The 23,461-nt window shown below is 38.8% G+C and overlaps 2 protein-coding genes across 4 annotated transcripts; one reads left to right on the top strand and one right to left on the bottom strand.

The window, feature by feature from the left end:
* The first annotated feature begins 626 nt into the window (after window positions 1-626).
* On the top strand, window positions 627-11,149 carry LOC134213325 (sorting nexin-20). Of its 2 annotated transcripts, none has more exons than XM_062692303.1 (4): window positions 627-878; window positions 946-1,056; window positions 9,773-10,472; window positions 10,534-11,149. In XM_062692303.1, coding segments are annotated over exons 1-4 (948 nt in total). In that variant the 5' UTR covers window positions 627-877; the 3' UTR covers window positions 10,670-11,149. The 2 variants fall into 2 exon arrangements, with proteins under 2 accessions (XP_062548287.1, XP_062548286.1); XM_062692302.1 differs by having other exon boundaries at window positions 946-1,104.
* Window positions 11,150-11,497: 348 nt separating this feature from the next.
* LOC134213326 (uncharacterized) lies at window positions 11,498-20,880 on the bottom strand. Of its 2 annotated transcripts, none has more exons than XM_062692304.1 (4): window positions 20,539-20,880; window positions 20,381-20,476; window positions 12,304-12,510; window positions 11,498-12,245 (listed from the first exon to the last, which is right to left on the bottom strand). In XM_062692304.1, the coding sequence occupies exons 1-3, from the start codon at window positions 20,785-20,787 to the stop codon at window positions 12,304-12,306; spliced, it is 552 nt and encodes a 183-aa protein (XP_062548288.1). In that variant the 5' UTR covers window positions 20,788-20,880; the 3' UTR covers window positions 11,498-12,245. The 2 variants fall into 2 exon arrangements, with proteins under 2 accessions (XP_062548288.1, XP_062548289.1); XM_062692305.1 differs by having other exon boundaries at window positions 11,498-12,241.
* Between the last annotated feature and the right edge of the window lie 2,581 nt (window positions 20,881-23,461).

The raw sequence follows: 23,461 nt of genomic DNA, 5'->3' as shown, positions 1-23,461 counted from the left end.
ACATATAATGCAGGAAATATAAAACTTTTTAGGAACAGCATGTTGTATATTGACATTTAGTGATGATGTCGAGTAGTTATGGTTTAATCGACCGAAAAATATTTGATAACCGCTACGTAAACTGTGAAGCTATATCTTACATCGTAATAATGATTCTGACCATATAACATGTTGTTTTTTATTATGCGGGATACCATCAACAGGTAGTGGAAACCTTCACCTACCTATTGGTGGTGTTCACCGAAAAAATTCTTTATATTGAATATATTTGTCGCACACATAAATTTTTGCAATTTGGCGACCCAAATATATGAAATTTGTACCCACACATAAATTCAATAACTGCATATTAGACACCACACATACATTTTATTTGATTATAGATTATACTTCTACTTCGCGTGGAGAGTGGTTATGTGTGCACTAATTAGAATCATGAATTAAATTAATGGATTTTTGCCAATAAAAATGTGTGGAATTTTTGTAGTGTTGGTTTGCGTGGGAAAGGTGGGAAAGCTATCAGATTCGTCAAATCGTCGTTTTAATCTTTGTTTACAAAAGCAGATAAGTCGTTTTGAAAATTTTGTCTTGAAATGATGTCGTGGTGTCGTGGTATTTGTGAAATCTGTTGGATCTCGGTTGTAAACAAAGTGGCGAATCAGTCGACTCGAATGAAAAAGTAAATTTATTCAGTTTATCAGAGGAAGTGCAAAAGTGCAGAAACTTAATTTTATTTAGAATATTTATTACCATAAAGTAAAAAACGAAGTATTGTTTTTATTATGCTCTATTGAATCTGCGTAAAGGTGACAACTTTGTGATTGTTTAAGCTTTTATTTTTAATGCGCTGCAGCCGTCTGTGCAGCACACCCGAAAAAGTAGGTTCCTCCGCAGTTTGTGAGTTTATTTTTGTTTGATTCTCATAATTTCATTCACTCTGATCAGTGCATCCCGCTGTCGTCGGACATCGCATTACGGTGGACAACCTGAATGCGGCCACCGGAGGAGACGCCGTCGAAGATGACCCGGACAGTCCGGTTGAGGCGTTCGAGCAAAGTATGTTGACCATTAAAGCCCCCCAAATCAGAGACAACATGGCCCAAGGTACCCCCCTCCCTCTACTACTCTGTTTTCGGTTGTGGACACTTCCAAGTTTCACTAGGAATGTGTCCTTAGTTTTCGTTGCATTGCTTTAGTTCGTAGTTTAGAGTTTAGTTTAGCTCGACCAGAATCTAGTTACTCTATATGACATGAACAGATTGAGTCATACCTAACTACGTCTGACTAATCTGGACTGTTGCTTTGTATTATTAGTGCATGGCTTCGGTGTAGGTGAGTAGAAGGTGTACATATAGTCTCTTAGGTGCGCTTAGTTAAATATAACAGTAGGTGACTATGCTCAGTAGCGAGTGCGATTCAATTTGTGTTTATTTGATATTGTTAACTGTTGGTTGACTAAGGCATTTTTAGTTCGTGTATTTTTTAAAAATATTTTCAATTTTTATTAAACACTTTTTTTTAGTCAATTTTCATTAAACACACTCCTATAATAATTATATGTATTATTGTATTGAACACTTCGATATGTCATCTTTTTTTTCTGATACAGATACAAAAACCTGTTGTAGTTAGTGTCCCACCATTCAGAATTAGGGATTTAATCTGTTTTTGCTTAGTAAGCCAGTTGTAAATGTATGAACTGGCGTTTGGTGTAAAAATATCATGGCGAAATTATTGTCAATGATGTACTAGAAATCCATATCCATCAACACCAGCATGTAGTGAGTTTTGTTTCCAAAAATAGCTTAAACTGAAACATATTTGTAGCAGATTTGGTAGGTATAAGGTAGAAAATCTGCGTGAATAAATCTTCACAAACAACCAAATGTTCAACCTATTCAGGCCTCTAGTGCGCTAGTGCGAACTATATACTAGGTTAGGTACTTTGTATTACATGCAAATTATTCCACAATCCACATAATTAAGCAATAGTAATTTTCTCATTCAGGAGCAACCGTTTTTCGGTAAAATTTTCTATTTATTTATTTATTCAGACTAAGGCCGAAGTGGCCTGTGCGGTATATAAGAGTCTTCTCCATTCGGCTCGGTCCATGGCTATACGTCGCCAACCACGCAGTCTACGGAGGCTCCGCAAGTCATCTTCCACCTGACCGATCCACCTTGCCCGCTGCGCACCTCCGGCGAAGCCAAATAGCTGGACGGTCTTATTGAAAATTGTACCACTCGTGTTAATCACTGCTCTTCGTATTACCCCTTCCAAAGCGATGTTGAATAGCAGACACGAAAGACCATCACCTTGCCGTAACCCTCTGCGGGTTTCGAAGGGACTCGAGAATGCCCCTGAAACTCGAACTACGCACATCACCCGATCCATCGTCGCTTTGATCAACCGTGTCAGTTTATCCGGAAATCCGTTTTCGTGCATTAGCTGCCATAGCTGGTCCCGATCGATTGTATCATATGCGGCTTTGAAGTCGATGAATAGATGATGTGTGGGCACGTTGTATTCATTTTCATTTTGCAGCGTTTGGTGGGGCAATGAGAGCGCAAGTCAATCCAAAGCCGATAATAGAGAAGAGTCCTTGCAGACCACTTGAACGCCATGGGGTAGGATAAGGATGGGGTGAAGTGAGGTTCGGATTTGGAATCGACTCGACATTAATGCAAAATATAATCGAATGCAAACTAGTCAATGATCAAAGGCTAAAACGATAATTTTAAGATTTCTAGTACAACGTTTTTCTAGTTATTAAAATCAATGTTTAAAATGCAATGTCTTCTTTTTTGCCTTGGAAGCATCTGATGCGGTTTGAAAGGCCATTTAGTCATATAGTACAATTATATATTAAATGTTAGCTTTTTGTGACCACATTGAAAATATAAAAAAAATATTGCTTGTTAGCGTATTAGTGTTCTATTTTTTAACTTTTATTTATGCAGAATGAAAATTAATTGATTTTGTTTGCTCTGAGTGTAGGTTATGCGTTCGTCAAATCACTTTGTTTACCTAAGTCATTGTTTCGTCAATGTTTTTAAGCTGTGTCGAGACTCCAAACTCAATGTAAGCTGTATCATGTAGAAGTGGAAACTGCTAAAAAATTTAGTTTGTTCCATTATATTTTTTGTCTAGGTTGCCTATAGCACAGAGAAACAGATGTCTCACTCAACACATGTTCCAACGTTTACCTTTTTAACGGTGTATTCAATTTTTTGTAGGTGATCAGTCGGCCACTCATGGCGCTTTCATCGATATTGCTTGTGTTTGACGTTTACACACCACCGCCATCTGGTTGCCGCATGTCCAAACACAGTGAATTCAGAATTGGGCGATAATGATTCCATGACGATGATTTTGATTGCATTTTGTTTTAAGTGAGACGTCTGTTTCTCTGTGCCTTTAGCTTTAAACTATTCTAGTAGCTTTATCGTTGATTAATTACGGTGATTATCTATTAAGTTCTAATCAAGGTCAGCTATAGGATTCACTTTTCGGTGGCAAACTAAAGCTTCATCTCGCCTATTGCCTATCTATTTGTAGAAATTATCGAAAATGAAGCTGTTATAAGATTGTTCATATACCATCATTATAATGTGTGGTATTTTTTATTATTGCTCTTCAAAGTGAGGCATAACAAAATAAAACTGGCACCACGTTCCTAGTTTTGAAAAAACTTCTACTCAGTGAATCCAGCAGTCGATTCCCTACGAATGTCTTGAATACTTTGTTTTTCAATAAATGCCTAGCTATAGCTTAACCTTCTGTCTGTGCTCAAAAAAACTTACGTTGTCTGTGCTCTGGGGTCAAATTGACCCCAAATTGAAATTGCTATAACTTTCTTAATGTTTGACCGATTTTGGATTTTTGGGGCTGTTTCGAAAGATAATTTAATCATCTTTCAGGTCGTTACCAAAGATTGACTTTTGGTGGGCGGGTACATCGCGGGGAGGGGTTTTAGTGAACAAGGGTACAAAAATAGTGATTTTTCATGAATATATTAGTTATATCCGAAAATCCTACCCATTTTGAACTGCACCTTTATAAAAAAGGTTATATAGGAAGGTGTGTGCTTTGGGATGAGGCGTTGATAAGTTTAGAACTTGGCCGCCAGGTGGTGGTATATTTGAATTCATCATTTTAGACTACTCAAGTAATTCCGATATAGAGAATTCTCCTCAGTGTAAATATTCCTATCGCACAAGTTTAAAATTTGTTAAAATGGCGTCTTGATCAAAGGTCGTCTAGTGGGAATGGACTGTCTTGTGACGGTAAGTAATAATTGGGAATTTTACAAATAGGCGGAAAATTTGCTGATCTTTGGTTACGCATGTAGACCCAAAGGCCTTAATTCCGGGGTTTCCTTGGATGACCTAAAACATATTCTGTGAACACATTCTATTATTTGCAGCATCGCTGGAACAGGTTGAATACAAAGAAAACTTTTGATGAACTCTACCACAATATTCATGTTTGTCAAAAATGCTACAAACCAAAATACATCAGATCTCACATGAAACAATATACTCAAATATAACAGCTCACTAGCGCCGCATCTTGGAACAAGTGCTCATTATATTGAGCACCGCTTTGTAGTCCTGAACATGCTGAACATTGTTGCCGAATACAACTTGGGTATAGGTATGAGGGATCTCAAGCTAAAGCAATATTTCAAACATGCAAGAATATTGGAAGTACACTAGCTCCGCCTGTTTGTAAATTTCCTAATTATTTATTCCGTCACATGATAGACCATTCTTACCAGACGAACTTTGTTAAAGACGTCATCTTTACAAATCTCTAATTTGTGCGATAAGAATATTTACAATGAGGAAAATTCCATACATCGGAATTACTTGAGTAGTCTAGAATAATGAATTCAAATATACCACCACCTAGCGATCAAGCTCTAAACTAATCAATGACTCATGTCAAAGCACACGCCTTCCTGTATAACCTTTTTGAAAAGGTGCAGTTCAAAATGGGTAGGATATTCTGATATAAGTAAAATAAGCATGAAAAATCACTGTTATTGTACCCTTTTTTACGAAAACCCCTCCCCGCTATGTACCCGCCCACCTATAATCAATCTTTGGTAACGTTTGGTTAAATTATCTTTCGAAACAGCCCCAAAAATCCAAAATTGGTCAAACATTAAGAAAGTTATAGCAATTTCAATTTGGGGTCAATTTGACCCCAGAGCACAGACAACGTAAGTTTTTTGAAAAAAGTACACTGTAGCGCATATTTTCAAGATTTTTCAAGCGAATTTGCACCTAGGAGACAGATCTCGGCGAGTTTTATCAAACTACCAAAAATTAGGAGAATCGGTTGAAAACTAAAAAAATGGCAGCCACTCAAATTGGCCTGGGGTCATATTGACCCCAGAGCACAGACAAAAGGTTAATGTAAGCGTGGCTACGACTCAGCATCACAGGGAACGCATCAGAAAAGTATTGCCGAAAAGAAGAGAACTCACATCATTATCACTGATGAAAAGGCCTCTGCCTGACTGCACTACCATTCAAGGCTCCACGACACGATGTTCGTTGGATCACATGCAAATGCCGTAAATTAGTGCGTCAATGCAAGATATGTAACGCGGCACCAAACAAAAATAGTCAACATGTGATACCACCACGACAGGATATGTCTTTGGTTGCCATCTCAGTGCTAATGGCGTAAACTGTCCCACCGCGGCAAGGTAACATATCCGAGGGGAAGGATGTGTGGGCACGTTGTATTCGCGACATTTCTGCAGTACTTGGTGAATGGCGAACACCTGGTCCGTGGTGGAGCGTTCGCCCATAAAACCCGCCTGGTACTGCCCCACGAACTCCCTTGCAATTGGTGCTAGTCGACGGCATAAAATTTGGGAGAGTACCTTGTAGGCGGCGTTCAGTAATGTGATTGCGCGGTAGTTGCTACAATCCAGCTTATCGCCCTTTTTGTAGATGGGACACACGACACCTTCCATCCACTCCTGCGGCAAAACTTCCTCCTCCCAAATCTTGGTAATGACCCAGTGCAGCGCTCTAGCCAGTGCCTCACCACCATGTTTAAATAGCTCTCCTGGTAGTTGGTCAACCCCAGGGGCTTTGTTGTTCTTCAGCCGGCCAATCTCCTCCTGGATTTCCTGGAGATCCGGAGCCGGTAGAATTATGTCCTGCGCGCGTTCCCCCAGGTCCATCACCATACCGCCATCTTCGTCTGCCACATCGCCATTCAGGTGCTCTTCGTAGTGCTGCCGCCACCTTTGGATCACCTCACGCTCGTTCATAAGAAGGTTCCCGTTTATGTCCTTACACATATCAGGCTGTGGCACGTGGCTCTTACGTGAACGGTTCAACTTCTCATAGAACTTTCGTGTGTTATTAGCGGAGTACAGTTGCTCCGTCTCTTCACGGTCTCGATCTTCCTGCTGACGCTTTTTCCTCCGGAAAGTCGAGTTTTGTCTGTTCCGCGCCTGTTTATATCGTGCCTCGTTCGCCCTCGTGCGGTGTTGCAGCAATCTCGCCCATGCTGCATTCTTCTCTTCTACTAACTGCTCACATTCGCCGTCATACCAGTCGTTTCTCTGATCCGGGGGCACCGTGCTTAGTGCAGCGGTTGCGGTGCTTCCAATGGCGGATAGAATAACTCTCCAGCCATCTTCAAGAGACGCTGCGCCTAGCTGCTCTTCCGTTGGGAGTGCCACTTCCAGCTGCTGCGCGTATTCTTGGGCTAGTCTACCGTCTTGTAGCCGCTCAATGTTAAGCCGCGGCGTCCGACTTCGACGCGTGTTGTTCACCGTCGAGAGTTTTGAGCGCAGGCGTACTGCAACGAGGTAGTGGTCGGATTCAATATTCGCACTGCGGTAAGTGCGGACGTTCGAGATGTCGGAGAAGAATTTACCGTCGATTAGAACGTAGTCGATTTGGTTTTTCCGTTTCTTGGTTAGGTGTAATGTTTAAAACTGCCTAAAGTGAGCCAAGACAGAATTTAAACGCTCAATGTTATTAAATCTTCATAGTTTTAGAATTATTGTGACAGTCGCCTGTAATGAAAACAACGTTTTTACTGATTATTCGCTTATCCGATTAACCTGCTGTTATAATGGCAACCACTTATAATTATCGATTTTCTATTAACCCTTCAAATTTATATATACCTTATTTCAAATATTAATGAAATAATCTGCAACCAGTGGCGTAGCCACGGGGGTGGTTTTGGACATAAAACCCCCCCAGAGACAACATTTTTAGAAGAAAATTTTTTTTCGAACCTTCTCGAAATTAAAAAAATGTTCAGAAAACACCCCCCCCCCCAGACCAATTTTCTGGCTACGCCACTGTCTGCAACATGTATGACATAAAACCGTGAAAGCTGCTTCGAAATGTTATGTGCATATTCAGTGTAGTTTTAACGAAATCCCTGAAAAAATCAGGGAATTTTTATTTTAAAAATAAGTCCCTTATATTCTTCTTGCGTCAGATGTAGGGCACTGAATCCGTGGTTAGCTTCACATACAGTGCCAGCACATTAGATGTGGTGGCGGTTCTGGCTCTGCACGAAGTATTTTCGCCACTGCCGGATTATTTAGGGTCTTCCACGAAAGGCTGAATCACATAAGGCTGAAAACTCGTAAGGCTGAACACGAAAGGCTGAAAAGTAAAAATCTCACGTAAGGCTGAAATAACAAAAGGCTGAAACTCGAAAGGCTGAAAATCGTGAGAAACCAATATTAGTGGAAGAATTCACATTTGACGTTAAAAGGGGCACAAACTAAAATGATCTGCAACCTTCTTGTTGTCTTTCAATTTTTATACGGAATTCTTATTTTGTAGTCTATACAGCTCATAAAATTTTGAGGTACTGTCGTCGGGGGTGACAATGGGTCAAATGGGGGTGAGAATGGGTCACTGAATGAATGCTTGTAGAATGCATTGAATGTATCTGAGGGCAAGAAGACTAATAAGCTAATATAAGAGACCTTTTTGAACGATTTTTCTCTACGACCTCCAGACTGCCGGTGAGAGCGAAGACCCATTCTCATTCCCAGAACCATTGTCACTCCCGATGTCGGTAACATAGAAAGGAACAAGACTTCATTGTTCTTGGTTCTTGTATTTAGTTTTTGATTCTTGCTAGATTGCTTTATATTTTTCTTAATTCTTTATTCTTCTCTTTTCTTCCTTCTTCATTTTCATTTTTTATTCTTCTTTCTTACTACTCCTGTTTTCTTCTTTCTTCATTTTCCTTCATATTTCTTTTACCTTCTTCTTTTTCTCTTCAAGCTTGTTCCTTCTTCTTTCTTCCTTCTTCATTCTTCCATCTTTATCCTTCCTTCTTCCATGTTTCTTCTTGCTTCATCATTATTTCTTCTTTCATCTTCATGTTTCTTTTTCCTTCCTCTTTCTTTTATGTTCTTTCTTCAATCTTTCATCTTTTTTCCTTCTCCCTTCTTCCACCTTCTTTCTCTCTTCTTCCTTCTTCTTTCCTCCTTCCTTCGTCTCTGTGAAATTTGTATTCTTTATTCTTAATTCTTTATACTTTATACTTTAATCTTTGTTCTTTATTCTTTATTCATTATTCTTTATTCTTTATTCTTTATTCTTCTTTATTCATTATTCTCTGTTCTTTATCAATTAACCACTCAACATAGTTGATCGTATGGTTGGGATTAATTTCATCCCATCAATTTCAGCCTTTCGATACGTTTCAGCCTTCTGATACTTTCAGCCTTTCAGAATTTCAGCCTTTTGAGTTCAGCCTTATGAGCATTCAGCCTTATGTGTTTCAGCCTTCCGTAGGACACCCACGGAAGTGTACTAGAGTGTCGGACTGGACTAGTGAAGGTAATACCGCCTAAACTCCCTTTTTGGGCTCCACCCATCATTTCCCCTAGGGACTGCCTCCCTTCCATTACTTCTGCTGGATCTGGGGAACACATAGTGCTTGTATATTGGTAGAGGGCGATTATGGACGACGCATGTGATGCTTGGTATACGCCAATCGTACTGCTCGTTCTAATGCCTCCAAGTAAGTCTTGGTCCACTTCACCGGGAAAAAAACTTTCCCCAGTTAGAGCCGAGCTATTTGGCGAGCCAGTAGCTACCATTTCCTTGATTTCCTTACTTTCTGCATAAGTAAGGCTAAGAAGGAAACTGCTAAGAGAATAAATGATTAATTTAGATCCAAGTTAGCTGAACATGTACATTGAGAGAATCATTGAATTACAACATCAAACATTAAAATTTTCGAACATCGAACATTAAAATTTCGTTCGTTATATTTGCCATAATCGTCGAAAAGCTCATGCTAGAGTTATCTAGATAACAGCTGTAGTGAAATGATAGCCTTTCGGTACGAGAAAGGCAAAAAATGAAGCGGAACGGTCTACACCAGATATTGGTAATCAAGATTTTGGCTCTGTAAAGCTGGTTACGGCGAGTTAGCCTTTAAATATACGAATTAGAAAACAAAATAAGTACGTTATTGCAAAATCATTATTCATTATTATTTCTTCCTTTATTTTTTCAAAAAAAAAGAAAAAAATATATGTTTGCTGTTTGCTGCAATGAAAATGAATGCAATTAAATGCGAGTTGATAGAAATAATGTAATCTATCTTCCTTAAGTGCTGTGCTTTTTCGACCTCTCATCACATTTTATATTGCATGACAAAAGCATCATCCCCGTTAGATGAATAGTTAAGGTTCTTTTTTCTTTTATAACAACCTATCATAATACAGTGTTTAAATAATATTCGTTACAGACGCTTGGCGGCGTCCAGTCAGCCGGTTGTTCTCCGAGAACGACAACGTGGTGCTGTACTTTGAAATTCCATACGCTCGTGTGATATCGCCTGTTGGTTCCAATATCGATGGCACTTCCAGTGGAAAAAAGTACGTTGTGTACGAGGTTGAAATTCGTCAGGTCACTTCTGACCCAAATCCAGCCCCAACCGTTATCAAGCGACGCTACACACACTTCCTCAAGCTATACGATGATCTACGTAAAAAACATGCACTACTGATGCAAGGAATCAATTTTCCGAAAAAGGTGCTAGTGGGCAACTTCAGTGGAGAGCTAATCGGCGAGCGCAGCGAGGCCTTCGAAAATTTGCTCGATTACATTGTAACGGTGCCTTCCCTACGTGATTCAGAGCATTTTCTAGAATTTTTACAAGGAGATGAACTGAACAAAGCTTGCCAACTTTTGGACGAGCGACGGAACGAATTCGCGGTTCCGATCCTAGAGAACACGTTCCGGGTGCTGAACAAAATTTTTCTGGACAAATCCATGTGCGTTCTATTATTGCTGTGTCGCCTGGTGGCGGCTTGCACTACATCTCCGATTCCTCATCCACTGGCGGAGCAATGGGCCGAACTTGCACTCAGACGGTACGAACACGTGTGTGATGCTGACTTATTGGTGCTTTATATTCCGCTTCTTCAGACTTGTTTGCATTTATGGTGAGTTGCTTTCCCATAGGTAGTTTTAGTAGAAGTTTAATGTTTCAAATGCGTTCTTTAGGTGGCAACGTGGCCGGGATCGAACTCTTTTAGAGGAACGGCTAGATCAAATAGCCAAAAAAGGGATAAAGGTAAAGGGTGGACCAACGCTCACTCAGGCTATTCACGCTCTTGATCCGAGAGCCGAAACTACGTAACGCATACATCACACTCCTCTGAATAGAACAACAAATCAAGCATATTACTAACATAAATTTATAATTTTATAAAACAATACGTCACATATGTTGGGCAATACTAGATTTGAATATTTTTTGTTTCAAAAAATTAGTTGAAACAATTTTTATTTTGTTTTATTGTGTTGTGAATCAGTTTATACAAAATGCATACGATAGGTTGTTATATTTACATAGCTTATAAGTTGATTGTTCAATCTCCTTAGGGGAAAGAGATAGTATTTCTTTATTGTATGATTATTCTAGTTCACCACTATTCATGACTCATTATTGATATTCGAAACATGTCAGCAATAACAAGTAGCTTTCTCTTAGAACAGCCATGAGACATATTTTCTGAAAGGTAATGCGATATTCTATGATGATAAAGGAGCAGTTATTCCATATCAATTTTATTTAGTATAAGTAATCTTCAATTAGGGGAATAAAGCCATAAATGTACATTCTTTTCTTTTACTCCGTGCTGATAATCACATTGTTGAAATACCATAATCCATATATTTATCCAACGGCATCTTACTTGTAATTTAGATCGGATTTAGACCTGTAAATTGCAAAAAAGAGAGATATGTTTTATTGAAATCGAGATAATCATAAAAGATTATAGACTTTCTTGGCATATTTGTCCCATGTTACCTATGAGCGACTCTACTCTACTCGACTCTATCAAATTTTGTCTATTGCTTCTATAACATGCTATTCGGTCAAAATACTTAATGCTGTTTCTATGGCTCAACAGTCAGAGATCGTAGAAAGAAAGAAAATATTAGGAAAAAATGGAAACTTGCCATGCAGTACAATTTTTGCCGAATCACCTCCTTCTTCGGCTAGATGATCTCCTTGAGGAAGTCGATCTTCCATGAATGTCAAGATAGCTACCGTATCCCGTGCTGTCTCTGCTTCTTTGTCGCCTGGTGGTTCGCCTAGGTGTCCTTACTTCAGTAACATCAGCAATTTCATCGACCGGCGGTGGCGGACAGCAAACGTAGCAAATTTCACCCTCTCTTCCACGTCGAAATTTATCTCCTAATTCTGCCAGCTTAGATGTAGCTTTTCGATATATAACTGAAACAGTGTCCACATATCCGGTTGCCGAAGCCGTTATCACAAATGCCACAAAAGTGAGCAACGTCACTACAAACTCTACCAAGCTTTCTCCGCCCATATCGGCGTACAGCAAAGATTGCTGTCCCGAAGACATACATTCGAAAATTTTGAACACCAACGCTTCTATACGGCACCAGCCAGCAATCATGGCAACTTCTATCGATAGCAAGAAAAAGAAAAACTCCACCACAGCTTGAGCTGATAGTGGAACCTTGCGGTATCGTTGAGGGAACACTTTTGTGCGCGACAGATACATTACGACTGTACTTAGAAAGAGTATACTTCTTGCGTTGAGTCGGAGAGTACAGCATTCGCTCGGCGGTTCCATAAATACAAGAATTTTGAGCCCAGCATGGAGAAGTAGTGCTAGAAACAGCGCAATTCTGCTGCTCATCGCTCGTACGGTTAACAACGCATGGATAGGACCTGTCTGATAAATGATAGATGTCTTGAGGTATTGTAAAGCATCATTTAAACACTAATCTCACCTATTTTTTTCGTGGAGTGCGCAAAGTTTTGATACCAGAAAAGATACCAAGAGCTAGCAGTGTTTTCAGTAGGTACAGTGAGGCCACCAGATTACGCATTAGCAGGAAACCAGCATCGGTTTTAGAAGCTTTAATCCAGGTAACGAGAATGTTTCGCGTGAATCGGATGTAGCGAAAGTAGAAAAACATCCACCGGATTATGTAGACCTGAAATGACGTTTGAAAAAATGAATAAACGTTGTCTACTTTGATTTGAGACACAACAAAATATGAAAGGTCGGTCACAAGTTCCTATAGTCATATATGCCCATTCGATTGCATCCGTAAAATCAGTACTTTAATGCCAGATTATGTGTTTGGATCCCTACTTAGTGCTAATAGGGTTGGCCCATCCATCGCTGACTCTTTCGACCAAATGACTCGACCAAGTAGCTCTTTCAGCGCGATAAAAGGATTAAGATTAATGATAATAAAGATTTCGCACAAGGAAAAAAATCATAGCATTAGCCACATACATTCTGAAACATATACTTTTCATTAAATTATAATTTTTATTAGCTTTTCAGTGTGAGATCATACTGTGCCGTTCATAAAAAAAAATCTACTTCTCCGCTTACTTTCGGTCGCAACGAAAAATGTGCATATTTACAGAAAAAAAGCTACTTTGATATTTAATGAAAATGTGGCGCCACGTGGTGGATTTTGGCGGTGGATGCTTTGATACCATGTGCTATTTGTACTGCGGACAAATTTTGCACATCGTAGGGTTCTTTCTAAAATAACGTAACGCTAAATTTGGTGATTTTGGACCCCCACCCTCCCCCTCGTAACACTTTGTATGGAAGGTTAAATGACCCTCACCCTCCCCATTCAGCGTTACGTAATTTGTGAAAGACCCCGTTCAAGCTACATCAGGCGTTCAGCAAATGACATTTTCGGACTATTACCCGTCCGATTGAGAAATATGTTTGAACAAATGGCCCTTTCTACTGAACGACCATTTCGGCCCAACCGCCTTCTCGGTAAAATGGCCTTCTCGACTAAAGGACCATTTCTGCCATACAACTTGTTGTCAAGTCGACAGCTAGAGTTTCTATACATCGGACGTGTTCCTTTACTCGCTTTTTTCTTTTATTCGTTTTTCGAGTCGTTCGCAAGCAAACGCGTTGACGGCAATAAATCTCGCTTGCCCAAATACCATGGTGGTAGACTTCAATGTGCTTCCAATGCGTCCAGAAGCAGGCAAAGTGTATAAGTTTCTCGAAAATGACCTCAAATTGAAGTTGTCGGATGTGAAATAAATCCAATTTCACAACATTCGGAAGTTTGTATTTAACAAGATGATCAGTTTCGATGTCGGTTGTCGTAATTGTAATTGTAATTTATCAGCCTTCACCCTGGCCAACAGCGTCCGCCCATCTACACTTAAGTTAGGTGAAGGCCTACCAAGCCTTCACCGTTATCATGCGCTAGACCGTATAGTACACCGGCTTCCAACCACAAGCAGGCGCTGGGTTTAACCAGTCCCACAAGTATCGGATACATTAAAAGAAAACATTGAGAGTTGACGTAAAGTCAATGTCAACTTCTCTCCACGAACAGCCTAGGTGTGGTGTCGGCAGCTAGTTTTCTGGCTAAGAATAACATTACGGATTGCCTGTTCCTTAGCTTAGCTTAGCTTAGACTGACTGTACATATCAATGGTTGCTACTCCATGACTGATCAGAGAACATTACGGATTGCCTGTTCCAGTGGTAAAAGTCCACCAAAGTCCATACAGGTGACCCCTAATTCTCGGTGTAATGCGGCTTTATGCTTACCGTGCCTACGAATGAATGGTTAGGGGGTCTAATAAGAACCTAACCTAGCCCTCGCTGCGCTAACCGGAGCTATGGCGTAGTTGACTTTTTGCTTCTCCGAGATAATCGGCTACTCTTATTGCATCTCAACGTGAGGTTAAATAAGAGTTATGAATATGTGTTTTACTTAGTTTTTTAACAAACTGTCACCTATATGGATTCGCATTATGCGTTTTTCACTATGTACGCTGTGTTTGTCACCTATATGGATTCGCATTATGCGTTTTTTACAGTGTACTCTGTGTCTCGTCTTTGACGTTCGGCTTTGGCTACTCTTGTTCAATCTCAACGTGAGTGTGGGGTTATGAATATGTATTTTACTTAGTTTTTCATAAAGCTGTCACCTATAAGGATTCGCTTTATGCGATTTTTACAATGTACTTTGTGTTTGTCACCTATATGGATTCATATAATGCGTTTTTCACAGTGCACTCTGTGTTTAGTCCTTGACGTTCGTCCATTGTTACATCCTCAATGTTTTTGTGACACCTCTCTTTAGTCCCTAGCTTAATATGTGTGAGTCTACATAATTGGTGTTGCTACCGAAGGCGAATCATCGCGCCTGGCAACGCTTCCACGGTGACAACCAACGTCATGAATACGTCACATCAAACAACTTGTCATAACAACAAACCCTATACTCAACGTGGTTGTGAATTTTGAAGGTTTTAAGATATCCAAATCAATTTCGTTACGAAAAGGTATTATTTAAAAGGCATGCTTATGATAAACTTGTTGCTAAAAGTATCTTTAAATCTACCAGCCCTCCGTGAATTTGTGAACTCAGGTTTAAGCTACGGGAATTTCTCGCTACAGTACACTTGTGGTAGGTTATACTTGTCCCTATTTTGCATTAGCTAATTAGTTCTGTCTGCTACAGTGTTTGTTACCCAAGGAATAGTTCTCGAAAGAGCCAGAACAGACTTTTAGAATCAAGGGAACACTATTTTGTAAGTCGTGAATAATTTACTATCGTGTAGCGCATGACTGACTGTTATTATAATTGCAGCTTGAAGCCCCTTGAATAAAATTGCTATCGAGAAAGTGTTTGCCTGTGTAGTTCTACGAGAACAATTGGCTTTCCTATAAATGGTATATCATATATGCATTAGCATTGTGTGACTTCTTTCTGTGTATCCTTCTTCTCCAGAAACCTGTTCCATTCTCCTTTCCAATTTCACTTCCTCTTAATTTCCCCTTTTCACTTCCTTTTCCGTCAGGTAAATGACGAAAAAGGCCAGTGAAGGCGATGGCACAAATCTCCCAAATTGAGGGGAACGTGCCTCCTGAGCCGACGTTCTGATACCTGATACCTGAAGTCATTGTTTCGTCAATGTTCTTAAGCTATGTCGACACTAAAAACTCAATGTAAGCTATATCATGTAAAAGTGGAAACTGTTAAAGAATTTAGTTTGTTCTATTATGTTTTTTTGTCAAGGTTGCCTATAACTTTGAACTGGACTAACAAGTAGCTTTATCGTTGATTAATTACGGTGATTATCTATTAGGTTCTAATCAAGGTCAGCTATAGGATTCACTTTTCGGTGGCAAAGTAAAGCTTCATCACGCCTATTGCCTATCTCAGGCCTGGTAGCGAGTCACTTTTTAGTGACTTGGTCACTATTTTGAGTCTAGTCACTAAAAAGTCAAAACTATTTGCAGTCAAAAGTCACTAAAGTCACTATTTTCCGCAAAATGGTCACTAAAGTCACTATTTTTGCTTTGCCCATTGTAAAAAAATCAAAATAAAAATCATTTGTACCTACCTACTATTATTATCAACCAAATCAAATGTGAATCTGGTAGCAATATATAAAATTTGGAAAATATGCACCAAAAAAGTTCCAAGTGTGTTGTGAGGTTCGTGAATTGTGGAATCGTGAGGTTATTTCCGATTAATATCGACTATGATCTTTTTCTTCACGAATGGAATTTGTTGCGAAAGGTTGATCTCGAGTATAGAGTACTGAAGAGTTCAAGCAAATTTGACAGAAAATATATGGGCTAACTGTCACTTGCCGTTTCCCCCTTTGGAAAAGGGGCCTCCCATACAAATGAAAGAGACATTTCTGAATAACTTGAGAACTAATCATAGAATGAATAAATTTTAAGCGAAGCGAAGTTCGTCGGGCCTGCTAGTCTAAAATAAAAACTAGTCTAAAATAAAACAGCAAACCCATTTTTTATTAACTAAAATACTAAAGTCTGCCGTTTAGAAATTATAGTTTATTAGAATTTCTGGATTTCTAATAAAAGACCATGGTTTTATTGGATCTTCAATATTTTCGTTAGAATGCCATGTCGAGCTCAAAATATCAAAAACTTCTTTTAAATTTGTTATAAACCATAGTTTAATAACAGGTAAAATCGTATTATTTTAATTTTGTTTATTTATTTACATTATTTTATATTTGTCAAACCAATTGTCGAGGTTCAGCCAAACCGCACTAAGCGGCTTTTTGACAGACTTGTAGACTTTGTAGACTTTGTTCGCAAAAACGGGAATCATTTTTAATCAATTCATACGACAATTTGTTGAAGGATCTTCTTCTTCTTCTTCTTCTTCTTATTGGCATTACATCCTCACACTGGGACAGAGCCGCCTGGCAGCTTAGTGTTCATTAAGCACTTCCACAGTTATTAACTGCGAGGTTTCTAAGCCATGTTACCATTTTTGCATTCGTATATCATGAGGCTAACACGATGATACTTTTATGCCCAGGGAAGGCGAGACAATTTCCAATCCGAAAATTGTCTAGACCGGCACCGGGAATCGAACCCATAGCCACCGTCAGCGTGGTCTTGCTTTGTAGCCGCGTGTCTAACCGCACGGCTAAGGAGGGCTGAAGGATATCCACAGTTATGAGGCTGGGTGATATCCGATACTTTTTGTGATCAATTAGATCTGCTATCCGGAAGTATGGGCAGAAAAATGATTTTTTGCTGGCGCTTGGTGTGATTTGGCCAAAGATCAACAAAAGATACAAAAGGTTTATTAGCTTTGTGAGTCAAAATAGTGCACCGTCTATAGGAATCAATTAGATCATTTTTTTTTTGCTGTTTTACAGAAAACTTCAAGCTCATATTAAACAACAAATGTTGTAATTATCAACATAATTTTGTGTAACAACTTCACTACACGTACCCATGAAACCGCGTAGATACCTTCTCGTGGTGTGTTACTTAATATGATGCCTCAATATGATATCATGGTCACATTGATAGCTTCTCGCTTATCCAACGAATACCATTCTCAATATCTAACTCCGTGGTACTTATGAGAGTGTCGCAGTGAAGATGGGCGTGGCCAGTAGCAGTAATATTCATGCTATTGTTGTTTTTGCCTTTTCTTGATTTGTGATAGCATTCTAGATAAGTATTTTTTAAATAAAACACTAGTTTGCAATCTACAAAATTTATCAATACAATGCTAATGCAACTTGTAGCTCTATACCCGGTTTGAAATTTCATGCAAAAGTCACTATTTGGTGATTTTTTCTGCATTTGAAAGTCACTATTTGGTCACTTTTTCTGCAATTGAAAGTCACTATTTGGTCACTATTCCGTCATCGTTGGTCACTAAAGTCACTATTTTGAACGGCATTCATCGCTACTGGCCCTGCTATCTATTTGTAAAAATTATCGAGAAGGAAGCCGTTATAAGATTGGTCATATACCATCTAATGTGTGGTATTTTTTATTATTGCTCTTCGAAGTGAGGCATAACAAAATAAAACTGGCACCACGTTCCTATAGGAACTATAGTTTTGATAAAACTTTTACTCAGTGAATCCAGCAGTCGATTCCCTACGAATGTCTTGATCTTGAATACTTTGTTGTTCAATAAATGCCTACCAAGCTAAATGTAAACGTGGCTACTACTCAGCGTCACGAGGGAACGCATCAAAAAAGTATTGCCGAATAGAAGAGAACTCACATTGTTATCACTGATGAAAAAGGCCTCTGCCTGACTGCACTACCATTCAAGGCTCCAAGACACGATGTCCGTTGGATCACATGCACATGCGTTAAATTAGTGCGTCAATGCCAGATATGTAACGCGGCACTAAACAAAAATAGTCAACATGTATAACCACCACGGCAGGATATGTCTTTAGTTGCAATCTCAGTACTAATTGGCGATCAAATCTCTGATTTCAAGTGATTATTAGACAGAATATCGGCACATTTTGAATAAACGTTTGATTTCTTGTATTTCTTGTCATTTTGTAACTGACTGAGACGTGTAAGAGTCATAATAAACAGACAATTAGCATTGATCACCATTGAGGAGATGAGTTATGTAAAATTTTGGCATCGGTGTATAATTTTTTACGACAATAATTTCTTGATTTTCAGTAATTAATCCATCTCTGATCCATAATTGAATATCATTTTGTGTATGTTGTGGAAAAATAGTTAACTTTTTTAATTATAATTATTCACATGTATCTCATCATTATTATGTTATCAGTTGGGGTAAATTCGACACCTACCATCGAATCACGAAATGCCTCTGTTTTATTAGACTCATCATTTGCATAATACAATATTCAAGTATTGGAAAACGAGGCGGCGGGGAATATAACGTAATCATAGACTGATTACATACCATATCATCATTGGGCGTGACAATTGGGCTTATTCTACGAGTGGAGTGACGTGAGATTGCTCGAATGACGTGAGACGAGTCGTATAGTCCCATTTGAATAACATGGTCACCTCACGTGAGAATTGCCAAAATCGACTCACCTCACATCACTCGACTCGTAGAATAAGCCCAAATAGGTCTAAGGAGTAATATTGAGTCAACAAGGAAAACCTGCAGGTCGGATAACAATAGCGCTCAAAGAAGAACCGTAATTTTAGGCTTATTTTTCTCTTAGATATATTCAATCCGTTCTCTAGTGTTGTTCTTTCGTAATCCATTTTCACCCCTGTAAACATGTAGCTTGTCACCTACGGAACTAGTCATTTTCATTTCTTATCATAACTGCACCAATCGCCGTTATAAACAACTTTTTAAAATAAGTGAAATTTAAATGTAGGTCAATATTTACAGTAGTTAGTAAATTTGTTACTAACATTGTTATACTCTATATATTTTTCACCCGACCCACTAAAGAAACTAAATAAAATATGATATGTGGTGATGATTTTTAATACACAGGATTCTGTTTTTACACGATTTTTTTTCGCTCATATTTTTGATCGTGTGACTTTAATTTAGCACCAAAATCTTCGCAACATGTTTCAAAAAATCCTAAATAAATCAAAGAAAAATCACATGATAATTAAAATGCGTTAAACATTTAGAATGTGTGTAAAATTGCGAAATTGTAAATCGTGTAAAAACAGAATCCAGTTTATATAAAATTTTGTTCAACCATCGTTTATGAGTGATCCCTAAACATGAATTTCATTAACAAATATCAAAATGAATGTTGTTAAACATTTTCAAATATGTTGTAAAATCATTTAGAATTGTTCTGATGTTCGATTCCATAACGACTTGATGTGTCGGTTTTACCCTCACGTGGTGTCGATCTTACCCGCACCCCAGCTGGTTGGGCTGGAAGATGGACTTTTCCCCTAAGCCCACCCATTGCGGCAAGATCACATATCCGAGGGGAGGGATTGATCGACTAAACATTATACACTGAAACATAGGAAAATGTCTTCCCCATTTAATTTGGGCATTTAATTTGAGTCAATTGACAAAACCCTTGTGCTCCAAACGAACTTAAGGTTATCTCCAATACTATATTCGGACTATGCGTCTACCATAAGATTATATTGATTACAATTTTCCTTTGTCAACAGTTTCCATAACATGTTGTTCAATCAGTTGTCTGGCTGGTACAACGAAAAAGGCTACAGTCGAACCTCCATGAGTCGATGTTCTATGATTCGATATCGACTCATGGAAGCAAATTATTCCATACTAAAAAATATTTTCTGGGTTACTGTGATGGTCCCTCCAAAGAGCTTTCCAAGGTTTTGCTACTCCACATCTCGATTTTTCCATGAGTCGATGGTCCCTTCAATATCGACTCATGGAGGTTTGACTGTAGTAGTTTTAACCACAGTAGAGTTTTGTGTCTATGTTTGCCTTAAGTGGAATACCTAGCATTTTTTTTAAATCCAAAATAGTGTATGGTATGTAAAATCAATTCATAGAATTTGGTTCTAACATTGAATAATAGTCAAATACTTGCCAGGATTTGCTGATCCTTCAAATAGCGTAGAAAGTACTGAACAGGAATCCATATCACTCGTAGCGATAAATCGCAAAATGCTAAATTAGAAAGAACCTGCAATAATATTTTCAATATTATCATCTCCAGTTTCGGTCCCTGTGGAATAAGTGACTTACCCCAATCACGAGAACGAGCAACGAATCTTCCTCTGCGCCGTTTCCACCCAAGAGACGAGGGGCGTTTTTCTCCAACCATGCCGTAACAATCATGCTGGTTGCCGTAACAAACATCAACGAAGCAACATCCGGTAGCATCGATTCGGACATTTTGCCTTTATCGGCAAAGACATTTACAACACTTATTCCAAGGGCATGCATGAAAATAGGAATGGCGATGCTGACGATTTTCCCTAGCTTGGATTCCATGAGTTCGGTAGGAAAAGTGATTGTGTTAGAAGCTTTCTCTTTTGTTGAATAGATTAGAAAAGGGTGAATCTTTATTTGTTTACGTCATAAATATCTACGATTCCTTGGATTAGGATTTTCTTGTAAAATTTTGGCTGCTGATTCGATGGATTTCGGCATATTTTAAAATTAGTCAGAAGAAAAAAATCGACGTGTGGTTTACGATGTTCACCGTTATATATGTGGTTCATGAAGCACTGAAGACTAAACTTAGCTGATCTAGACGTCAAAGGAACATGGAACTGAAACATCGGGAGTTTGGAGTTGGAATGTACTTCATTAACTGCTCAACATATGCTTTCTCGAGAGGCCAGGATGTCGCTGATGGTTCAATACAGCATTATCTTGGCATCGAAACCGAGAGATGTCCGTTGAAAGAAAGTAGAAAATGGAGCACATGTAAAGAAGATACATGTGTGGTGTACACCTGGAGCTACATTCTGAAGATTAGGAAGCATGTCAAGAGTCCGACAGCTGATCATCACGCGCAATAATGGCGAAATACAAATTACAACGCACTTCGATACGGCAACCTGCAAGATACAGTGGAGTCTCTTTGAGATTGGTACTCGTAAGTGAAATCCAAATTCGGTAAGTTTTCAAAAAAAATTCTTATGAATCCAAACAACGGAACATCGTTCACATCTACTTCCTATGATTACGAGATTTACTGCATGATTCGTGATTCGATTAGCACACAGAACAATCGCGTGCTTTGAAATATTTTGTTTTGCTCATGCAGTCCTAACTCCTAAATAGTGCGCAATTTGATCGTGTTTCGAATAGCATGCAGAGCGAGATCCGATTTTCTACTGCTATGGTCGATAAGCAGCTAAAATTTTAAATGTTTATTTGGAGAGTCATCGAAATGGCAGAAGAATTTCAATATAAACTCATACATCGTATGATGTGGGGTAGTGCATTTTCCATTATGCTAATGGGAACTCGGGGACATTGTGTACATTTTAATGAAAATTCTTTTACAGAAAATACATGTTCAAACATTCACGAATAGTTGATGTAGTTCCATTAAGTAGTATTTGAGTGGCGATATTATTTCCGAAGACGCAACTGGTGGTAGTTTGGGGCGTACATGCTCCTATAATCTATAATCTATCTATCTATATATATAAAACTCAATGTTTGTATGTTTGTATGTATGTTTGTATGTATGTTCCAGCATAACTTCTGAACCCATTTACCGATTTTAACCAAATTTGGAACACACATTCTTTATCTTAAGGAGACGACGATAGGGGGGTTAGGCATGCTCTTTGGAAAAGGGGGAGGTTGTGGGGGGAGGGGTATTGCTTAGTTATCGATCAACTCAGTGTAACTTCTGAGCCCCTACGCCGATTTCAACCAAATTTGGAACACACATTCTTTATCTTTAGGAGAAGACAATGGGAGGGCAAAGCATGCTGTTTAGAAAAGGGGGAGGGTGTGGGGGGAGGGGTATTGCTTTGTTATCGATCAACTCAGTATAACTTCTGAACCCCTTGGCCGATTTCAACCAAATTTGGTACACATATTCTTTATCTCAAGGAGACGACAATGGTGGTTAAGCATGCTCTTTGTAAAAGGGGGAGGGTGTGTGGGAAGGGGTATTTATTAGTTTTCGATCAACTCAGTATAACTTCTAAACCCCTTGGCCGATTTCAACCAAATTTGGAACACATATTCTTTATGTTAAGGAGGCGACGATAGACCGATTTGAACCAAATTTGTTTCAAATATTGTTTGTCCTAAGGAAACGATTTGAGTGGATAGGCGTAGGTCATTTTATTTTCATTTTGTGAACACGTATTCTCTACCCAAAGGAAACTATGATAGACAGGCTGGGAGGGACTTTTGGAATGCGGGAGGTTATTGGGGTTGCTATTGTTTAGAAAACGTCTCAATTTAAAATCCATCTTATTTAGTTCACCCGAAGTTCTTTGACATTGTACAATGTTCCGAAAACAAATTGCCCGAATTCCTCAAAAATACCAAGACCTCGACAATAATATTTTCCCGATAATAACATTCTCCGGAAAATGACTTTAACGAAAATGATATTTCCCGAAAACGATACTTCCCGATACACACATCCAAGAATATGACATTTCCCTGAATGAAGCTGGCCATTAACATAACACTATTTGGCCTAAGGTCATTCGACATGAAGGTATTTGGGATAATTATGAACAGCATCAGTAAAATCTTTCATAGAAAGCATTCTTTTGGGTATAAAGCAATGGTAATTGTTACCCTTCATCGGAACCATGGTTTGCCCAGTGAAAAGCAATGAATAATGTGTTTCCTTCTGAATGGTGGATGTGACTGCTTCTTTAAATGTAAGCATTTGCCCGGAATAAGGCAATGGTGGGTGTGATCCCTTCTTTAAAAATATGCGTTTGCCCGGAATAATGCATCGGTTGAGGTTTTTCCTTCTTTAGAAATAGACGTTTGCTCGGAATATGGCTATTCAAACCCACGATCCCTTTTTTCAGTCAGTGTTTCTAAAAGCCTTCTTTTAATCAAATGATGAAGTATCAATAAGTAAACACAATTACCCTGTTGACTAATTCTCGCGTGATTTTTTAAAACGTCGTAAGTCCAAAAGAGAGGCTCTCTTTGTTTACTTTCTCTTTCG

This window comes from Armigeres subalbatus, chromosome 2 (genome assembly GCF_024139115.2).
Source record: "Armigeres subalbatus isolate Guangzhou_Male chromosome 2, GZ_Asu_2, whole genome shotgun sequence".
NCBI lineage: Eukaryota > Metazoa > Arthropoda > Insecta > Diptera > Culicidae > Armigeres > Armigeres subalbatus.
Note: the sequence above shows the minus strand (reverse complement) of the source record. Positions and strands in the feature narration are given on the sequence as shown.